Here is an 18277-nt window from a genome sequence, read left to right as displayed (position 1 = left end):
TACCCTGTCTGAAATTTCAGCTCAACAGTTCTGTGCTGTGCTAACACTGGAGGTTAAGGTGTTTTCCCTCCAAACATTACTTTAAAATACATACAAAGCTCCTTTTGACAGCTGATTGGCTATTCTTGCACATACATAACAGATTTGTACTCTGCCATAGTTCCACACGCAAAGGCATGCATTTTTGTACACAGACAGGGGACCTTAAATTTTAAGAAATCTACTCCTTAGATATTAATGCAGCTGAAAGCTAGTTTTTCCTTTGAAGTTGGAATAAATGACAGTATATATAAATTCTAACTTAAGATATATTTAAAAAGTTTCTTAGTGGCTTCAGCATTCTAAGTCTGACACATTGCTTTTTCCATTCCTTGCTGTAGCATGTTTTCACAACAGTCCCCACCACATTTTGGGCAGCAAGCAAGCACCAGCATGTACAACAATAACATGAACATCAGTGTATCCATGGCAACCAACACAAGTGGTATGAACAACATGAACCAGATGACAGGGCAGATCAGCATGACCTCAGCGACCTCTGTGCCTACATCAGGGTTGTCCTCCATGGGTCCTGAGCAGGTGAGAATCTAAGGGTGTGAGATGACAGCTAGAGGATTTGCTTTTTCTTCCAGTAGTTTTTCAGGTCCACTGCATTATATTTCTCTTACTAATTGTCTTGAGAAATGATGATGTTAAAAGGGCTTTGGTTTTAGCTCTGCATTTGAATAGCCAAAGTGACCAGTGAGGTAGAGAGCACTGTAAGTAGCTCCTGGACTTCCATGGGAAGCACGGGCTGATGGCAGCTCCTGTGCTCAGTAGGTAAGTGTCTGTAGGCAGTTACAGTTTTTGATTTTCCCTGCTGTGGAGGCTGCAACTGGATGGCAAGCAGCTGCTTCCTAGACAGAAGAGTGAAGGCTGCCAGTATGGGCAGGGTTTAGAGGATGCTTCAACTGCCACAGTGTTTGTAGTCCCAGAAAATAAATATTCCATCAGCTTTCATAACTATCCATGTGGCAACTTTACAAGCACTAAATGCACATTTTTTATAATGTGGTACATATAAAACAGGTTGCTGAATTAGTAGGTAAATAACCTGTTCTTTTCTGCTGAGAGGGTGTTTATACACTTACTCTAATTTGATACTGCTACTTAGGATATCTGAAATAAGAAAAAATAACGTTTCTGTTTGTCAACCCGAATTTAAACTCCCTCAGTACATTAATAAGTGTTTGACAAACAAATCCTCTTAATTAACATGTATTTGTTTCAAAGCTGACCTTCAGCTTGTTCAAAGCACAGCTTGTTAGAAAACACAGGCTTGAAATTACCGACTTTTACTTGAAATATTGGCAGGAAAGTACCTCCTGTGTCTTCAGGTAACATCTCCTGCTATGGACATCTCTTGCTATAATTTTTTTCTGTTACCATAATGTTCCAGTTCAAGGCTGGTTATGTTGATGGCTTGTTAATGTATTACTTTTTTCCAGCCTGAATTTGATAGCAGAGTATTCCTTTTTCCAAGTTTGTCCTTTAACTTAAATAGCTCTTTTCTTGTATATTAGAAAATCAGCATTGGTTTTTTGTTAGTTTGAGATTGTTGGATGGTTTAATTTTGGGTTTTGTGGGATTTGTCTTGTAAGCCAAACAAGCCTCGGTTTTTCAATCTCTTGGGCTTTAAATTCCCTTTCCTTTCCTGCACCTGTTCTAGTTTGCATCAGTATTTCCCAAGTACCAGAGCCATGTGATGCCACTAGTTCTTCCCCATTTCTCTTGGAATACTCTGACAGATATAGTTGCAGATCACATTTGTCTTTTACAGCTGCTACATACTGATGACCCAAAGTACTTTTGATACTCTCAAATCTGTCACCTTCTCTGATATTCCCAGTTGCTAGGCCCAGTTACAACAGACTTTGTTTTTTGTAGTTCCCAAGTTAATAGAGTTGCACACATTTACTGTAGTAAAACAATAGTAAAACCAAAAAGGAAAAGAGAGGGGATTTAAAGGTGATGACCAATCTGATTTCTCAGTATACCCATGCTACCCGGCTTTTTTGGGAACGTGGATTGACAAACTGCATTGGAGAAACAGACCTGGTTTTATTTCAAAGATTTCCATGCAGGCTACTGTTTCCCCTGGCACAGCTGTCACACTGTTTTTCCTTCCTGTTAGACTACAAAATCTTGTTTCAAGATAGCATTTATGTAACTTCCAGTAAGCTGAATAGACTGAGGTTCTTTATCCATCTCAACATTTGGGTTTCAGCCCATCAGTCCCTTTTTTGGATCTACTTTAAACTCCTTTGTTGTAACCTCCTCCTGGAAATGTGAACAGAGTAACCAGACACTGTGATTTAACAGTGATTGTACCAAAACTGTGTAGAGACGAATTGTAATTTCTCCTCCAATCTATGGGTTCTTTTGGTGACAATGTCGCACTAAAACTCTTATGATCATCCCCCAAATTCTCCTCAACACGTTCTACATAGATGGAATCTGCATTCTTTGTTCCCAAAAGTATTGCCTCCCTTCTGTCTGCATCAAATTGCATTTCTTAGATCAGTCTGTTAAAGCAAAGTGCTGTGGCTCATTGTGTAACAGTAACCCGTTTTCCTCCTGATTTACCACCTCAGCACTGTGTCATCTGCAAGCAAATGTTTTATGCTTGGTCTAGGTCAGAGGTGGCCAGCTGACAGCTGAGGGGCCTTTTCTGGGCCACGAGACAGTACTTTCTAGTCCTCAGGAATGTGCTGTACTGCTTTGCATTTTCTTTCTTGAGAAGCATGAATAACTAAAAACTTATACTTGAGTACTAAAATTGACACCTTCTTTTCCTGTTTTCAGGGCACAGTGTTTTACTGTGTGACATCTTTATTTAGCAATTGAACTAGACTCTGCTGAACTTTTTTTTGTAACTGGTGGTTTTCAAAGTGACTGTATTTTCTGTAATTCTGCTGACTGTTGGCCATTTCATTCATTCTTTGGGGTTTTCTTATACTGTCACCTAAACCTCTGTTTGCTTATTCAGTGTCACTTTTTGTTCCATAATACATAATTTGAACTTCACGTGCTTGTCTCTTTCTAACCGCAGTGAGAGTAGCAGTGATTCACTCTTAACTCTGTGCAAATGTGTTCTAGCTTTTGAAAATCACTCAATGTTATTACTGTTGGATGGTTTTGGAAGTTATATCTTACTATCTAATAATAAGCAGCTGTGCCTGGACTGACTTACCTGGTGAGAAGCAGGTATATTACCCCTGGTACCAAACAGATTTTGTTGGTTCTCTCTACTCTCTTGTTGTGGCACTGTGGTGTGTTGTACAGATATGTCCAGAGCTCAGAAATACTAAGTTTGATGTTTATCTGGTCATACTTGTGTTATCCCCAACTTCTCTTGTTTACCATCTGGGCTCCCAGCACCACCAAGCAAAAAGATTGGGGCCAAAGTGGGCTTGACAATTATTACATACTTAGAGTTTCTTTCACATATTTGAGGGATGATGTCTTGTCTCATTATCATCTTCTCTCTTAAAATTATGTTAAATCTCTTCAGGCTGCTCTTACTGGTGTTTCTTCGAGAAGGCTGCTACCAGGAATTCTGAAGTGGTAGCTGCTGTGTCTGCAGATTCCTCCTGTCCTAAACAGCTTCCTCAGGCATCAAGAAAGTAAACTTCCCTAGTGTTGCACCATTCAGAGATTTTACTGTGCCCTTGTCCTCATCTTCTTCTTTGCTCAGTGGACTATAGCCATGGTTTTGCCTGTTACATATTTTGCATCATGGATCCTTACTATTTACTGAGCTATGAAAGAAGCAGTTTGAAACCTGTGCAAATAAAGAGGCTTTTCACTGTATGAAATAAACCCCTATTTAGAAGTCCTCAGAGTAGTTGTGTATTAATCTGCACAGGGCAGTGCTTCCCAGGCCAAAATTATTGTGGCATTTAAGAAGAGTTATCTTGAAATGGTTGTTTTGATTTTGTTCAGCGTACCAGATTAAAGGAGCTCTAGAGTGGTAGGAAACTGTAGTTCTTAGACACCTTGTACATAACTTTGGTTTACAGGAGATTATTTATTTTACTTAGCTGCAAAGGAATTGTAAAACATATTTGTTCTTTTTTAGTCAGACTTCATAAATGATAATTCCACTTACCTTTCTTCAGAAAATTATAAAAACCTTTGCATTTATTCGTCCTTCTCCGTGCTTTTGTAATTGAATTTTTTTGCAGTCAGAAAAGTTAAGGTGAGGTGTTTTTATTTAAAGTCTTCAAAAGCAAATGTATTCATATAACAAAATAGTAGGGGGTTTTTGTTGGTTTTTTGAGTTTGGGTTGAGGTTTTTTTGTATCTGGTACCATGTCAGTCAGAATTCTTGCATCATCACTGGCAAAGAGTTTCTTCAGTAGAAACTTCATTGATGCTCTTATTCCTTTTGTAGTGGCCTGGAGTGCCTTCCTTTTCCATACCTGTCCTAAGTGCCATGAGGCAAATCATGCAGTGATAGTTTGGTTCCAAAACTGCTGTTGATTCAGGATACAAATTTCTTATTTCTGCTTTCATTTTTACCTCCCTTTGTCTACTGAACAATCAGAAGAGGTATTTGTGCTTGCACAATCTAATGAATGTTGATTAGTAGCAGAAAGGACTTTTTAAACATTGATTCATCAAATGCATGCAGATAGAGATGCAAAGCTGTCTATTATCTTTCTTTCTGAATAAAATAGCATGGTTCTCTACCCTTCTGATTTAAATTTTCACATTCAGGTTTAAAAATCTGTACAAGAAGCAGCAAGCATCACTAGGAGGCTTGCAGCACTTAATCAATTTCTTTGGAGTTAAAATTTCTATGGCAAAAATATTTTAAGTTTTTTATCTTTCCCATTGAATTGTAATCTTGGCAGGATCTGAAACCAATCTTTAGGTGATTGCATATGAGTGCATTTTTCAATATCAGTGATGGCAACAGCAATAACAGTAAGGAGGACCTGAAATGAGAAGACTTTGTGTGGTAAATTCAAGACAATCTTCCTCGACAAGAGAAGGCTGAGACAGGATCTTACCAATATATATGCCTGGAGGGATGGTGTGGAGAGAATGGGATCTTCTCTGAGAGAAGTGACAGAGAGAATTGACTCAAGAAGTCTTCCTAGAAGGAGGTTTCTTTCTTTCCCTGTAAAACTTCTAAGGAAAGCTGTCTCTTCTAATATTTCAGAATCTTGCTGAAGGGCTCTATTCTGTATCTTAGGCCAGTTCCTACGTGGTGAGATTAATCCTTTGACTGAGAAAGCAATGCTGTTAATTTGGCAAACTACTCTTTCCACATAACTAGGCATGACAGACCTTTTGGTTTTGCAGAAATGCACAGCTTCAGTACTTTCCTGTGACTCTGTTCAGAAAATTGTGGAGACCATCCTTTAGGAAAACATGGCACTGAACATTTTCCCATTTAACTTTACTGCTTACAAACAGAAAAGTATTGTTAAAACTAAGGCAGTAGTTGGTGTAATTTAGCCTACATGTTATCTCATCAGGCTTTGAAAAAAGTGTGTGGTGGTTTGCAAGCAGCAAAGCCATGTGTTACTGAGCATAGGAAGGTAGTTACATATTTCTGCTTTCAGAATTTTGATAGTAGAGATGTCCTCTTCAGATAACACTGACCTAATTTACAGAACCTGCTTTGTAAAATATGCATAAGGGTCATAATATCAGGAATGAAATCTTTGTTGTTGACTGTGAAGCAGAATAATGTAAGTCAGATAGATGTTGTGCAAGGGAAGTGCCTGGCTCCTGTCACTTCCCTGACTTCAGCATTGTCTCAGGAGTGGGCATTGGTGCATGCAAGTAGTGTAATGGTCTGTAATGCTTCTTTTTAATTCCCAGCCCTCTTCCCAATATATTTTCTGATTCATTCTCTTTAATATCTTGTTACCAACAGGTTAATGATCCTGCTATGAGGGGAGGCAATCTCTTTCCAAACCAGCTGCCTGGAATGGATATGATAAAGCAGGACGGAGATGCAGCGCGGGTAAGAAATGGGGTACAGGCACAGCAGAACTGTGACTAAACTGCAGCTGGAGCAGTTATGAAATCTTTTTGCTTACAAAGTTACAAGTGCCCTGGGTAATAGTACACCTAGTGTGAGGGAGGATTGCTCTGTGGACACAGAGAAGGAAGGAGGGACAGACAAGAGAGCGGATGAGCACTGCAGGGGAGGTGCCATCTAGTGGTGGCTCCTGGGCCAGGGAGCAGTGAAGTTCCTGCTGTTAAAGAGGAATTTGAGTAATAGGAGAAATTAGAAACATCTCTCTGAAAAGTTAATAACATGAATGAAAATGAATAGTGTGAAAGTACTGAGGCAGAAGTAACCATTTCAATGTTTTATTGTATCCCTGTCTTTTTTGTATTCATATATATTTAAAACTTTCTGGACGCCAATTCTTCTCACATCTTCATTGCTCATATAAATATACAAATGTCTGTCTACAAGAGTGGGGGATCTGCACATAAAGAGTTTCTTCTGCAGCCATTTCATGGTCACTTTGATTAATAGAAGGATGCATTATATTCTGCTCTAGCAGATGTTGTTACATACCAAAATATTATTACAGAATCATAAATTGGTTTGGGTTGGAAGGGGTCTTAAAGATTCCTAGTTCCAACCCCCTGCCATGGTCAGGGACATGCCCTGCCATTAGATCAACTTGCTCAAAGCCCTATCCAACATTGAACACTTCCCAGGATGAGTCATCCACAACTTTTCTGAGCAACCTGTTCAGTGCCTCACCACATTCACAGTAGTGAATTTCTTCTTATATCTAATCTTAACCTACTCTCTTTCACTTTTAAGCCATTGTCCACTGTCCTGTCACTACATGCCATTGCAAGAAGTCACTCTCCAGCTCACCTGTGGGCTTTTTTAGGTACTGGGATGCTGCTAGAAGGTTCCCTGCTTAGTGCATTCCTAATCAGTTAAATTTCATGTGGTAAGAGAAGCCCGGCTGTCAGAGTAAAAAATACCAAATACTGCTGAGGAAAGAAAGGGAATAAGAATGTTGAGACAGAAGCAGACTGAAGGAGGAGGTAGATTTTAAATAATTGTTGAAGAGAGAAGGGGAAGAGAGTGAGTGTGACAGAAAGGGTACAGGCAATGGTGGAGAGAAGTCAGGGTGCAGGTGAAAAGAAATGAGTGGCATGACTTCTGGCAGGGAATCTCTGGGGTGTAAAATTAAGATAATGGAGTCAGTGCCATGATAATGAAAGGGACAGTAGCAGTAGATAAGAGAAGCTTTGTTTCACCCTAGGAAACTCAGCTTCTTTAAACCTCTCAAATTATTTTGAAAGGTACATCAGACTGCACTTCCTGATTTTACATTGATTCTACTAATGTACCTCTGACTATTAGTGAAAGTGCAGTTTATATGCACTGTAAATACCTTGCACTGAACTTTGAATTGTAATTCAGTTGCTGCTTTTTACATGCAACTGAGCCATAAACTACTCCTACAAAACTTTTAAGACAGTTCAAGCTGTATAATTAATGTGCAACTTCTACAGTACTTTTTTTTTTTTCAAGTCGCTGGTATAGTGGGAGTGTTTATTTAGTATCTGTCTGCAGATACTGTTTCCTAAATGTTCACCCTGAAAATAAGGGCACCTTTGGATTTTCACTTTTGCTTCCATTTCAAAAGCCATTTCAAAAGGATCCCTGAACTGCCTCTCAGCTGGTTAGAAAGAGTCAAAGTTTAGTTTGTCCATATTAGTCAGGGCAGGAGGGATGTGAGTGTGGTGTCTGTGCTGTGTTGAAAGGAGGAGCCATGATCAGGACTCAGTGCTGCCCATGACTAGTCACACTCAAAGTGCTCCAGCTGCACCAGCTAAAGTGGGAATAGGAGATGTACAGAATATAGGACCTTGCTTTCCTGCATTGCAAGATAATTCTTTACACTATGTCAATAAAGCTACATTTCTAGGCCTTGTATGAATGCAGAGGAAGGTGTGGGAAGGTCCAAAGCACGGTGTAGGCAGCCTAGCAGCATGCACGTGGACTGGTGAGAAAGCTGCCCAGCCACCAGCACTGTCCCTGAGCAAACAGGGCCTTCCTCATGCCTGACAGGAAGCTGTGAGCAAAGAGCTGCTCCACGGCCAGAGCCACGGGACGTGAGTGAAAAGCAGCCCCAGGGGAGAAGGAAAATGGGTTTGGCTGGATTGACTCTGTGACCTGACTGACCACAGCACCCCATGGGAGCAGGCATTTACAAGGAGAGGAAGACAGAAAGGCACAGATTGCAGCCACTGGAAGGAGTAGTCTTAAAACAACTGTGAAAACCACATCCTGATGTTTTTGTGAATCAGGAAGAACATAATCAACTCAGCTGAAACCAGTTTGTACTATATTTGTGTAAAGACATTGCAAGGGTATTAAGTATGATGCAAAAAACATCTCTAGGGATCTGTAGCTGAAGCTAGCTTTACTTCTTTATTCCCTTTTTCATTATGAGTCTTGGAAAGGAAAGTGAGCCAATGCAGTGTTTGCTTTGACAGTGATGCAGCACTAAGAGAGATTTTTGCACTTATTCTGAGAATGAAACTTCTTTTAAACCCTATTGCCATGCCTTCAGCTGGAGTTCACAAGAGGGGGATGATCCTGAGTTATTGTAACCTCCAGGATAATTGGAGTGAATTAAGAATCTAAGAACGCAGTGAAATTAAACCCCCACTGATAGCAAAGGAACTAAATCGCTGGTCAGTTGTATCAGTGTACACAAAGAATAGTTAAGCTTTATAAATTCCAATTAAATTTCAGGTGTAAAACATTAGAGTAAAGCACAGTTGACAGTGGATGTTGCACTCCAGCATCCCAAACCTCATTGACCTGTCCATCAGCAGGAAGAACTCATTTGCTTTTTCCCCATTTCTCTTCTTTTGCAGAAATACTGCTGACGCTGAGGGTGGTTTGGTTGCTCCTTTCTTCAGCTGACTGGGCTGACGGCCCCAAACCCTTCCCAGTTTGAAGAGCTGTGTCTGTTTGTCTGTCCCGGCGGAGCTGCCAGCCCTGGTAGCTGCCTGCTGCCCACAGGACTCAGCCCTGCCTTCCCGAGGGGAGCCGGGTCCCTGCCCGAGAGCAGCCTCTTCTTTGACAGTCTGAAGCTAGCGTACAGACATTGCTCAGTCTGTTCACTGCATTCACCTTAGTGCAACTTAGATCTCTCCTGCAAAGTAAATGTTGACAGGCAATTTTCATAAACCATGTCAGATTGAATGTATTTAAATGTATGTATTTAAGGAAAAACAACCATGCTCTTGTTCTGTTTCTGTTTAGTTCTAGACCTTGGGGTTTTTTTGCTTTGTTTTCCCTGGCTTACACAGTCTGGTGCAAAGGATTCAGTTCTGTCTGAAAACTGGTGTTTTAGACTAAGGCCTGCATTTTGGGGCGGAGAGGAGGCATGGAGGAGGGCGTAGAAGCAACGTCTGGTACATTTAGAGACCTCCAACAAGCACGTTCCACTGACAGCAAGTCAGAGAAGATCAACTGATGCAGAAAACTATACAGACCAATTTTGAATGGGGTTCAAGTTGTAAAACAAATGAAAATTACCCTGTGAGAGGGCTGTTTATAAGGGGTGATTTGGTTGGGTTTTGTGGTAGTGTTTATGATGCAAGTCATGAATCCAAACATACAAGTTGGTTACATTCTCATTTAATTAAATTCCTAGCAATCATCAAATCTGTTTTTTTTTTTTTAACCTGGCTCTCCTGACCTCTGTCATCTTACTCTTTCTAATAGAATTAAAAAACAGGTTACTCCGTTATTTCCTTAGGTGTGTTTCCAGCAATCTGCACAGCCAGTTACTGGATGTTGAACAGCAGAGTTCAATGGTAATGCATGTAATGATTATGGTAGTGGCAGAATTGGTGCATAATATCAAAGATACCTGCTTTAAAGCATGATAATTTCTGGTTCCCATCCCCTTAGCTGGGAAAGTAACAATTCCTGTAATACCTATAGCAGATATCACTACAGACTTCACCACTATCATATTTCTGATTAATTTAAAGCAGTGTGGACTACGAGGACATTTTGTAAGGTACATAAAATCCAGTTTATATGTAAACAAGCAATAATTTAAGTTGAAAACTTAAGTGTTTTACTTGTATAATTTTTGTGAGATATACATGTTGTGAAGTTGATTCCAAATGAGGTACTTCAGTATTAAATTAGATATCTTCTTAGCCGTGTGTGTCTCCTGGAAAAGTGTTTTGTAAAGGATCACAATGCCTTGATTAGACCTAATTTGTAGGCTTGAGACTTCTCATTTTCTAAGCCTTGTGATTCTGCTCATAATACCATTTAATTAACCTATATGATATGCAGCCACTGTAGGAACCAGTTCTTGATTTTTGTATGTTTATATCCTTTCGTAACAAATCTTAGAAAAACTGTTACTAAGCAGGCCACTGTTAAGGCATGTTGGTTTTTTTCCTTGCCCACTGTGGTTTGAATAATCTTTTACTATACTGACATCAGTTTCTGAGGACTTGGAATATTAAGAAATTGATGAGTTTGACCTGTTTTGTTTCTGCTGACTCCTAATTGTTTAGGAATGGTACTCCCTAATTTAGTGCTCCCGCGCTGAGACTCTCCAAACCGTGAGCCCATTCGTTCCCCCTCCATCTTTCCCTAAGGAGGGCTGGAGAGGGGAATTGGAGGCACAAAAGGTAAAGATCATGGGTTGAGATAAGAACAATTTACTGGAAACAGCAATGAGATAAGAAAACAGTATCAGCTACAATACTAGTGACAGAGGGTACAAGAAAGAGACAAAGATTCTCACGGAAACCCGCGACATGCCCGATGCTCCCTCCGCCACTTCGCTGATCCAGAAGCGAGCCCTTCTCCTGGGAAGAGACTGCCGCCCCCAGCAATGATGTGAGGTGTTAGAGTAACCTCTGGGTCCTAACCATGCCCTCTCCTGGTTACTGCAAAAGTTAACCCTTTCCTGGCCGGAACCAGGACACTAATCCACAAACTTTCTAACCGGAATGCAAATTTTTGGGTGTAATGTAAAATGCAATGCATTTTATAATATCTCATCAGCCCTGCCTTTTGGGATTGAAAGGTTTGTCTTGTTGTCATTTAATTTGTTTTGGTATTCAGGTGGGAGTTCAAATAAAATAGCAGCTACTCTAGGTTAAGGCTGAGGAAAATACAACAAAGGCTGTTTCTGTGTTTGTCTCTGAAGAAGACAGTGCCACCATTCTGGAGGAGCAACACTTTTTCAGCTGTCACGATTCTGTTGCCAGACTCAAAACAGAATGTTTAGTCAGCTGAGCCATTCTTTGACCTGCTGATGGGAAATAAAAATAACCATCAGCCCTAAACTCCACAGCCTCATTACTACAACATTGGTGTTGTACTTGCATTATATATCTGACAAAAAATTACTTATATAAGAAATGTATGAATTTGAAGGAATTAATTTCATGCACCACAAAGTGTAAATTAGTTTTAAAATAATTTTGTTGCTATTCCATTCTTTTTTTGTCCTTATCCATAACCTCTGCAGATAGATTATTCTTTTTCACAGTGGAAAAAAAATGGTTTAAATTTGTCCCATTTCACAACAGACCTGCAAACCCTTATCTGTAGTGATTATGATACTTCATCATCCATTGCCATTTTGAAAGAAAGGAGATTGTACCTATCACTTTGGCTCCGTTTGGGTTCATTGTGACTTTTGTCGTCTTCTGAGTAATGAAAGAGAAAAGTGAGTGAAGGAATCTTCTGATCATATTGATCACTATAGAAACAAAAAAGCCAAATCAATTCCCTTCATTATCAGTATTTTTCATCCTGTATACAGTAAATTTGTCGGAGAAAGTACTTGGATTTTGTTTAAGAGAGCAATTAATCAGTGTTCTATTTACATTATTAAATGTGAAAGGCGCATAATGTGAAAAATAAGCATATATACATGGTCGTATGACCTGTTTAAGTGTTCATGTAATGTGGTGAGTTTAAAAAGTGAAGTGAGCTGTTTTGCTACAAGGAGTTAATTTGTACTCAATCCTTAAAATATTGTCCCACACCGGTATCCCTTTGGGCCTGTATTAATTAAAAGCAATGTTTTTGCAGTTTATACAATACATTTTTTAATCTTTGTTTAAAAGCAGAATTCATATGGGCTTAACAGACGAAATGGGTGGCACAGCTCCACTTGCAGAACCCAAAGATACACAATCAGTTTTGAAATGCAACTTAAGCCATTAATTGTTGGTGTGAATTTAAAAGTTTTCTAGTATTTGTATGGTAGTATGCTGCCTAAGAGCAAAAGCATTCTCTGCACAAAAGAAAATTTACTGTAGTGGCTTTGATTTTAATTAGAATTTTCTCCCTGGTGTTTCTTTGTAGACTAAAACAAAATCTTTTAAGTTTCTTACTACAGGTAAAAGCTATGTGCAAGAACCTCAAAATGCTAAAATCTAGCATAATGCCTTAGATCTGTTTTTAAGTCTTGTATATTCCTACATAGCTGTCTGATGTATTATATTTGTATAGTGAATTGTGTACAATTTTGGAATAAGTGCATCATCACTTAATCTTTATGTTGTTCAATAGAGATGATGGACACATTTCTTCAAACATTTACTGTCATTTAATTTTTTTCCCTTTATGTCATTTGTGGGTTTTATTTGTACAGTTCATCATGAAGTTGCATCTGAGATGTGTGTATATGAAAAGATTATACAAGGGTAAAATTAAGCAATATATAAACTATGGTTCTTCAGGAGAAAGCTTACAGTGTTTCAGGTTGTGATTTATTTTCAAAATGGAGTTGACTCTGAACATCACTTTGTTCACCTGCATTGATGTTTGTATTTCTAGTGTTAGCAGTTTATGCAAAGGTAGATATATTCAGAGAAATTTTAAATACATTTATGCAAGTTAATATTGCTTTGCTGATGCTATTTGCTTATTTGATGTTAAATAATGCTATTGTAAATAAAGAATTCTGTTGTTATTGCATCATTTAATAAATTTTAATGCCTTCGGGTTTTACATGGCTTTAGAGATTTCAACATGTTTCTGTTGTGTCTTCATTTGTTCATAGAAGGGTATAAGATGTAGCACTAAAGCACTGGAGAGTAGATGGATTGCTAGGTTTTAAAAAGGCAGCAGGCTTTGTAATGAATTTATATTCCAACTAGTTGTTACTTGCAAGTACTTTCATCTTTTCGGGGCTATATTGATTGAAAATATTTATCTCATGGCTTAATATGAGAACAGTTCATTCTGAGTACATTTTTTTTTTTTTGTAAGTCAGGATGAGATTGGCTTTTTTCATGGCAGTGTCAGCAGAGACAGACCTCAAATGTGAAGAAGTGGAGATGAGAAGAGTTCCAGGCTTGTTCTCCTTGCTATGCCAAATGGTGGATTTGAGACAGTTGAAAGGGTTTGATTGGTGAATTAAAAAAACAAAAGGAGCTACAAGAATGCTTGTAGCATTCAAGAATGTACAAGGTACAAGAATGATCATATGTTGTCTCTGGAAAATGGATGAGGCAGAAAAACTATTAATAAGGAATTTTAGAAATTAAAGTTATTTTAGGGACCTTCAAACACTGGTAACTTTTTGCCGTTTCTACCAAAACATGGCTTATGCTGCAGTTCTTGTTTTCAGCAAAATGGTGGTGATATGAGGAAATTAATGCCACATTACAGAAAGCAAGGAAGTGCCTTCCCAATGTGGAATCAGAAGCAAGTAGAGAAAACATCCCTGTAGTAAGAGGCAAAATGTTTCCAATGGGAGCTTTGCCTTTAGACATGCTTATAGTTAATTAATATCAAAAAGAAGGTGGAACAGTTTTAGCTAGGAGTCCTGGCATCAAAACATGATGAGCTAATGGTGACCTCTGGCTTTATGAAAGAGAAGTGCTGCCTTTTACTTTCTAGATCAGGCTTTGTTAACAGACCAGTGCTTGTGACATATGGACAAGTTCTTCTCACCTAATGTCAAAGAAAAGGTGACTGCTTTTTGAAGGTCCTTCTCATGGTAAATTGTATGTTGAGTCCTGCAGATTGGACTTTTCTTTTACAGGGATAGAAGAGGGGTGCCTGGAAGTTCTGAATGGTTCCCCACCTTGTTGCTCACCACTCACAGTTCTTTATGTGTTGTTTCAGTATAAAAGGAGGGCTCGTGTCATGTGTGCTTGGGCTCAGGCTGTGGCAGAGAGCAGACAGTGATATCAACCCTCTGCCTGGCTCCTTGCACTGTGAAGTGTGGAGATGGAGATGCCAGGTACAGCCCAAGTGGGCATCTTGACCAAACTCACACCCTGTCTGCTGAAACAGTGAAACCTTCCTGATGGAGTAGTTCTTGTCCTGAGGAGAGCAGAACTCAGAGCAGCCTTGAGTGATTCTGTTGGCCTTGTGCATGGTGTGAGTGTATATGACTTGTGTAATGCCACCTTTTTGAAATCCCTGCTGGCACTTCAGCTTAATTCCAGCCTTTAGAACAGGTCAGTCCAGAGTCACAGTAAGAGGTTCTACTCCTTAGTCAGTTAAAAGAAGGAAGAATGAACTCAAATTGATTAAGTCCTTAGGAGATGTAGGTCAGGGAAGGTCCAAGTTGAAATTACAGTGTGAGTGAACCTGTATGAACAGTGGTCCTTCAGAGCTGGGCATGGAGCTTTAGAGCAGGTTCTTGGGACATCTCTCAGCTGAAGAAGAAACCACACCAGGAGTTAAAGACTCAGGTAGTGTGATGGACCCCATTAACCCTTCTCTGACTTATCTGAGCCTCCTTTGTTACTGCTGCTAGTGACTCCAGCCTCAGCCAGCACAGTGGGCTAAAGTCAGATGTTGTGACCAGGAGGGAGCCCTTGTATATCTTGTTTCTTCTCTTCAGTCTTCTGTTCTGTATTTACCTTGTGGACAAAAAAAGTATGATTGCATTACAGGGTTTAAGGAGCATCTTGGAGTCCAGAGGCTGTAATTCCCCTGTTTCAGTGGGTTGCATTTTTCAATTGGTGTGAGGAGACCAGCAAAAGAAAAACAAAATCCTGAATCAGAAGCTTGAGAGATCCTCAGGAGAAAAAAAAATTAAGACCAAGCAGAGGATCTTAAGGTACTGTTAGAGAAATATTTGATGGTGGCTGAAACAGAACATTCTGCCTGAAAGGGTGAAATCTAACAACTGTACACTGGAGTACAGCCAGAACATGGAGTACCCAAGGGGCAACTGTGTGAGTGCTCATGTTTGGTGCATCCAGCTGCACCAGCCAGCAAGTAAAGGACCCAAAAAGTTCTGTGAGAGCTGGGACTGTGAGCAGGGGTACTGGGCAGGCAGAAGGGCTGTGCCCAGAGCAAGGCCACCCACGAACCAGTGTTTGTGAACCTAGAGAGGGGGACATGATGTGCTTTCATCAGTGAACATAGAGCTCTACCAGTTAAAGGAGAGCTGGAAACTTAGCTGTGTTTGTCTTACTTGGGTATCATGAGTGGGTAGCACCTTGTTCATGGCAGTCTGTGTGACTGAACATGTCAGTGTCCTCTGCATGTGCATCCTGTGTCTGTCTCTGGCACTTGTGCTCAGCTTTGCTGCTGGGTAAGCCTGCAAACCATGGCTGCTGTCACCACTCACTGACACCTCATTTAAGAATGAAGAAGGTTGCAAAGACCAGGGAAACTGAGACACTCCCCCAGTCCCATACAACTGCTGGAGTGGTGAAGCTGCTCCAACTTCTGTGATGTGCCCAGCAATTTCTTCCTAGGAGATATTCCTGAGAAGACAGAGAAGGAAACATGAGAAGGCAGAGAGGAAACGTGAGAAAACTCTCCTATTGCTTGAAAAATATCTTTCCCATCCAAGTTTCAGGCTATACTTTATCACTTCATTCTACAACTACTCAGGATGCTGGAAGGTTCCACAGTCATCCTGACTGGAGTAATTTATTCAGCTCCCTGCAAATTGTTGGCAAAGTGTCTTTGAAACACAAGCGCAACAGATACTGCCCTCGCTTGTGTATTCACTTAGTGACCCATCCCAACAAAGGGAAGAGGATTGCATATCCATGACAGGATTGATCCAAATTTTAGACTGGCTTCCCCACCTGTTTCATGTGCATGTATTTTCCAGTTAATTGTCTGTTCTCAGTGTACTTGGAATGAGTTGAGAGCAATTAATTACTTTTGTGAAGTCACAAAGCCAGTGGTAACACCATTAAAATGCTGCTGTATGTAAAGATACAACTAGCACAGGAAAAGGAAAGTTGAATCACTTAATTTGTTTTCCCCTTTTTTTTTTTTTTTAATAGTCCATGAGCAGATTCAGTTGTTCTTCTGCTACCTATCCTCTTCTATAGACATAGCAATAAGCTCTTTCTGCTCTGACCTCATCTAAATTGCAATTCAGGTTATTTCCATGCAGCATCTGGTGCCATTGCTGGGATTCCCATGTCTGTGCTGCAGTTGGGTATCAATGTAGGGGCTGGGGCACAGGGAGCCCCGTGTGGGAAGATGAGCATCAGTGATGTGGCACTGTGGTCTGTGGGGGATCATGAGAATGCTCATAGGTGTAGCTTGTGTTTTTGGGAATGTGTAGGAGGCAGGCTGCTTTAAACCTGAGTAAGGGAGATGTAGAGTGGGTGTAAGATTGATGAAGAACTCAGTCATATCCAGACTGAATGCAAGTAGCTTGCAGGGATGTCCCTTGGTGCTTGTCTTTAATACACATCCCCACATCACTGCAAAAAAGGAATTCACTCTAAAATCCTGCAGTAGGGAAGGGAGCCTAATAGTCTTCTCTGATTACTTTGTGAGACATAAAATCAGGGAAGGGAGGCCCTCTAGGCTGGGGCTGTCCACAGTGCTGACTAAACTGTTGGGGGATCATCTGCAAGGCTGTCCTTCTGCTTCCCCCATGCCTCTCCCTGAGGTAATGACTTTTTTAATGCACTAAATGCCTTTAACCTCTTAGAGGATGTTAAAGCATCTGAAGATTAATCTGCAATATAGTGGCAATGGTGCTTCAAGCCCTTTTCCTGACTCGGTGTCATTAGGCTTCTAGAAAAAGGAAACTGTTTCTGGTCATGTCTAGAATTTAATTAATTATGAAGATTTTAAAATTTCATGTTGTATTCATTTGACTTAATTTGTTCTGAACCTCTAATATGAGCATGTCTCCCCTAGTCCCTCTCCCTTTGCAGTGATACCTGGGCATAGCATAGTCAAAAGATTCCAGATTATCTGGCAACACTTAAATTCTAAATGTAGCTCAAATTTTTCTGTGTAAACAGAGCTCAAAGACTTGTTCCTGTAAATCAGATTAGTGCTGGTACTATTTTATGCTACTGATGCATCAATAAAGTGGTGTTGAAATGCCTGGCTGAAACCGTTTCCTATAGCACTACAGCATTAATTCTGTTTTACAAATAACAGAGGTTTGGCACAAAACAGAGAAAATAGAAAAAAAAAATAAACCTGAAAAGACAACTGAAAAATCAGGCCATTTAAGCCAAGGGACTATCTCAAGCAAGTCTCAGAAGGCTGCATTCCTACTTTCTCCTTAAGACTTGTGCATATTAGCTTCCCTGGTGTATTCAGTACTTCTGTCTTGCAGAGGTTGGGATGGAGAATGAGGTTGTAGGTAGGAGAATTAGCCAAATACATTTAATGCAGGCTACAGAAATGTTTTCTGCTCAGCTTTGGGGGCAGAGATGTGTTGGACTGGCTATGGTAGGGATCTTGGCAGCTGAGGGAGGCTGGATCAGTTCTGTGTTTCTCTCCAGTGGGGTTGTGTCCTTGTGTTTGCTGTCTTAGTGTTTATGTCCTGAGTGAAAAAATAAAAGGAGATTGCAAATGAAAGCTTGTGGTAAGTAGGAATTGCCTAAAGGAATGAGGGCTGAATACCCTCATTGCCCTGGGCAGACAGTGATTCTTTCTCAAACTCTCTATTTCAGAGCACTTCATTCAGGCCAGATAAGAAATCAGGATTGAAAGGATGGCTTCACCTCTGGTCAAGTGCAGGAAGTGACTGTGTCTGGAGCTGAGGTTTCTCTGTCTGGGGCTGCTTCCAGTGCTTCCTAACACATCCCTTCTTAGGGATGAAGACAATATTTTACACAGGATCACATGGAACAATGCTAATTAATTTTTATAGCCCACCAAATATAACCACTGAAATGGCATTTAAAATTCCAGGAGCTGAGCCTGGCTGTGTTCCCCACTCCAGCTGTGTCTGTGTGCAGTTTGGCTCAAGCTGTGCCCCAGGAAGCCCAGTGC

At 40.2% G+C, this 18277-nt stretch overlaps 1 protein-coding gene and 1 long non-coding RNA gene across 8 annotated transcripts in view; one reads left to right on the top strand and one right to left on the bottom strand.

Annotated features, from left to right (window-relative positions):
* The window catches only part of NCOA2 (nuclear receptor coactivator 2), a 187229-nt gene extending 174155 nt beyond the window's left edge, over positions 1-13074 (top strand). For all 7 annotated transcript variants that reach the window (XM_079299493.1, XM_079299492.1, XM_079299494.1 and 4 more), the window contains 3 exons: positions 381-579; positions 5933-6022; positions 8926-13074. In XM_079299493.1, coding sequence (XP_079155619.1) covers positions 381-579; positions 5933-6022; positions 8926-8937 — 301 coding nt within the window. In that variant the 3' untranslated portion in view covers positions 8938-13074. The remainder of the gene's footprint in view (positions 1-380; positions 580-5932; positions 6023-8925) is intronic.
* The window catches only part of LOC306799014, a 604175-nt gene that overhangs the window by 235093 nt on the left and 350805 nt on the right, over positions 1-18277 (bottom strand). The window lies entirely within an intron of this gene.

This window comes from Erithacus rubecula (assembly GCF_903797595.1).
Source record: "Erithacus rubecula genome assembly, chromosome: 3".
Classification (NCBI taxonomy): domain Eukaryota; kingdom Metazoa; phylum Chordata; class Aves; order Passeriformes; family Muscicapidae; genus Erithacus; species Erithacus rubecula.
This window is presented reverse-complemented; position numbering and strand designations above follow the sequence as displayed.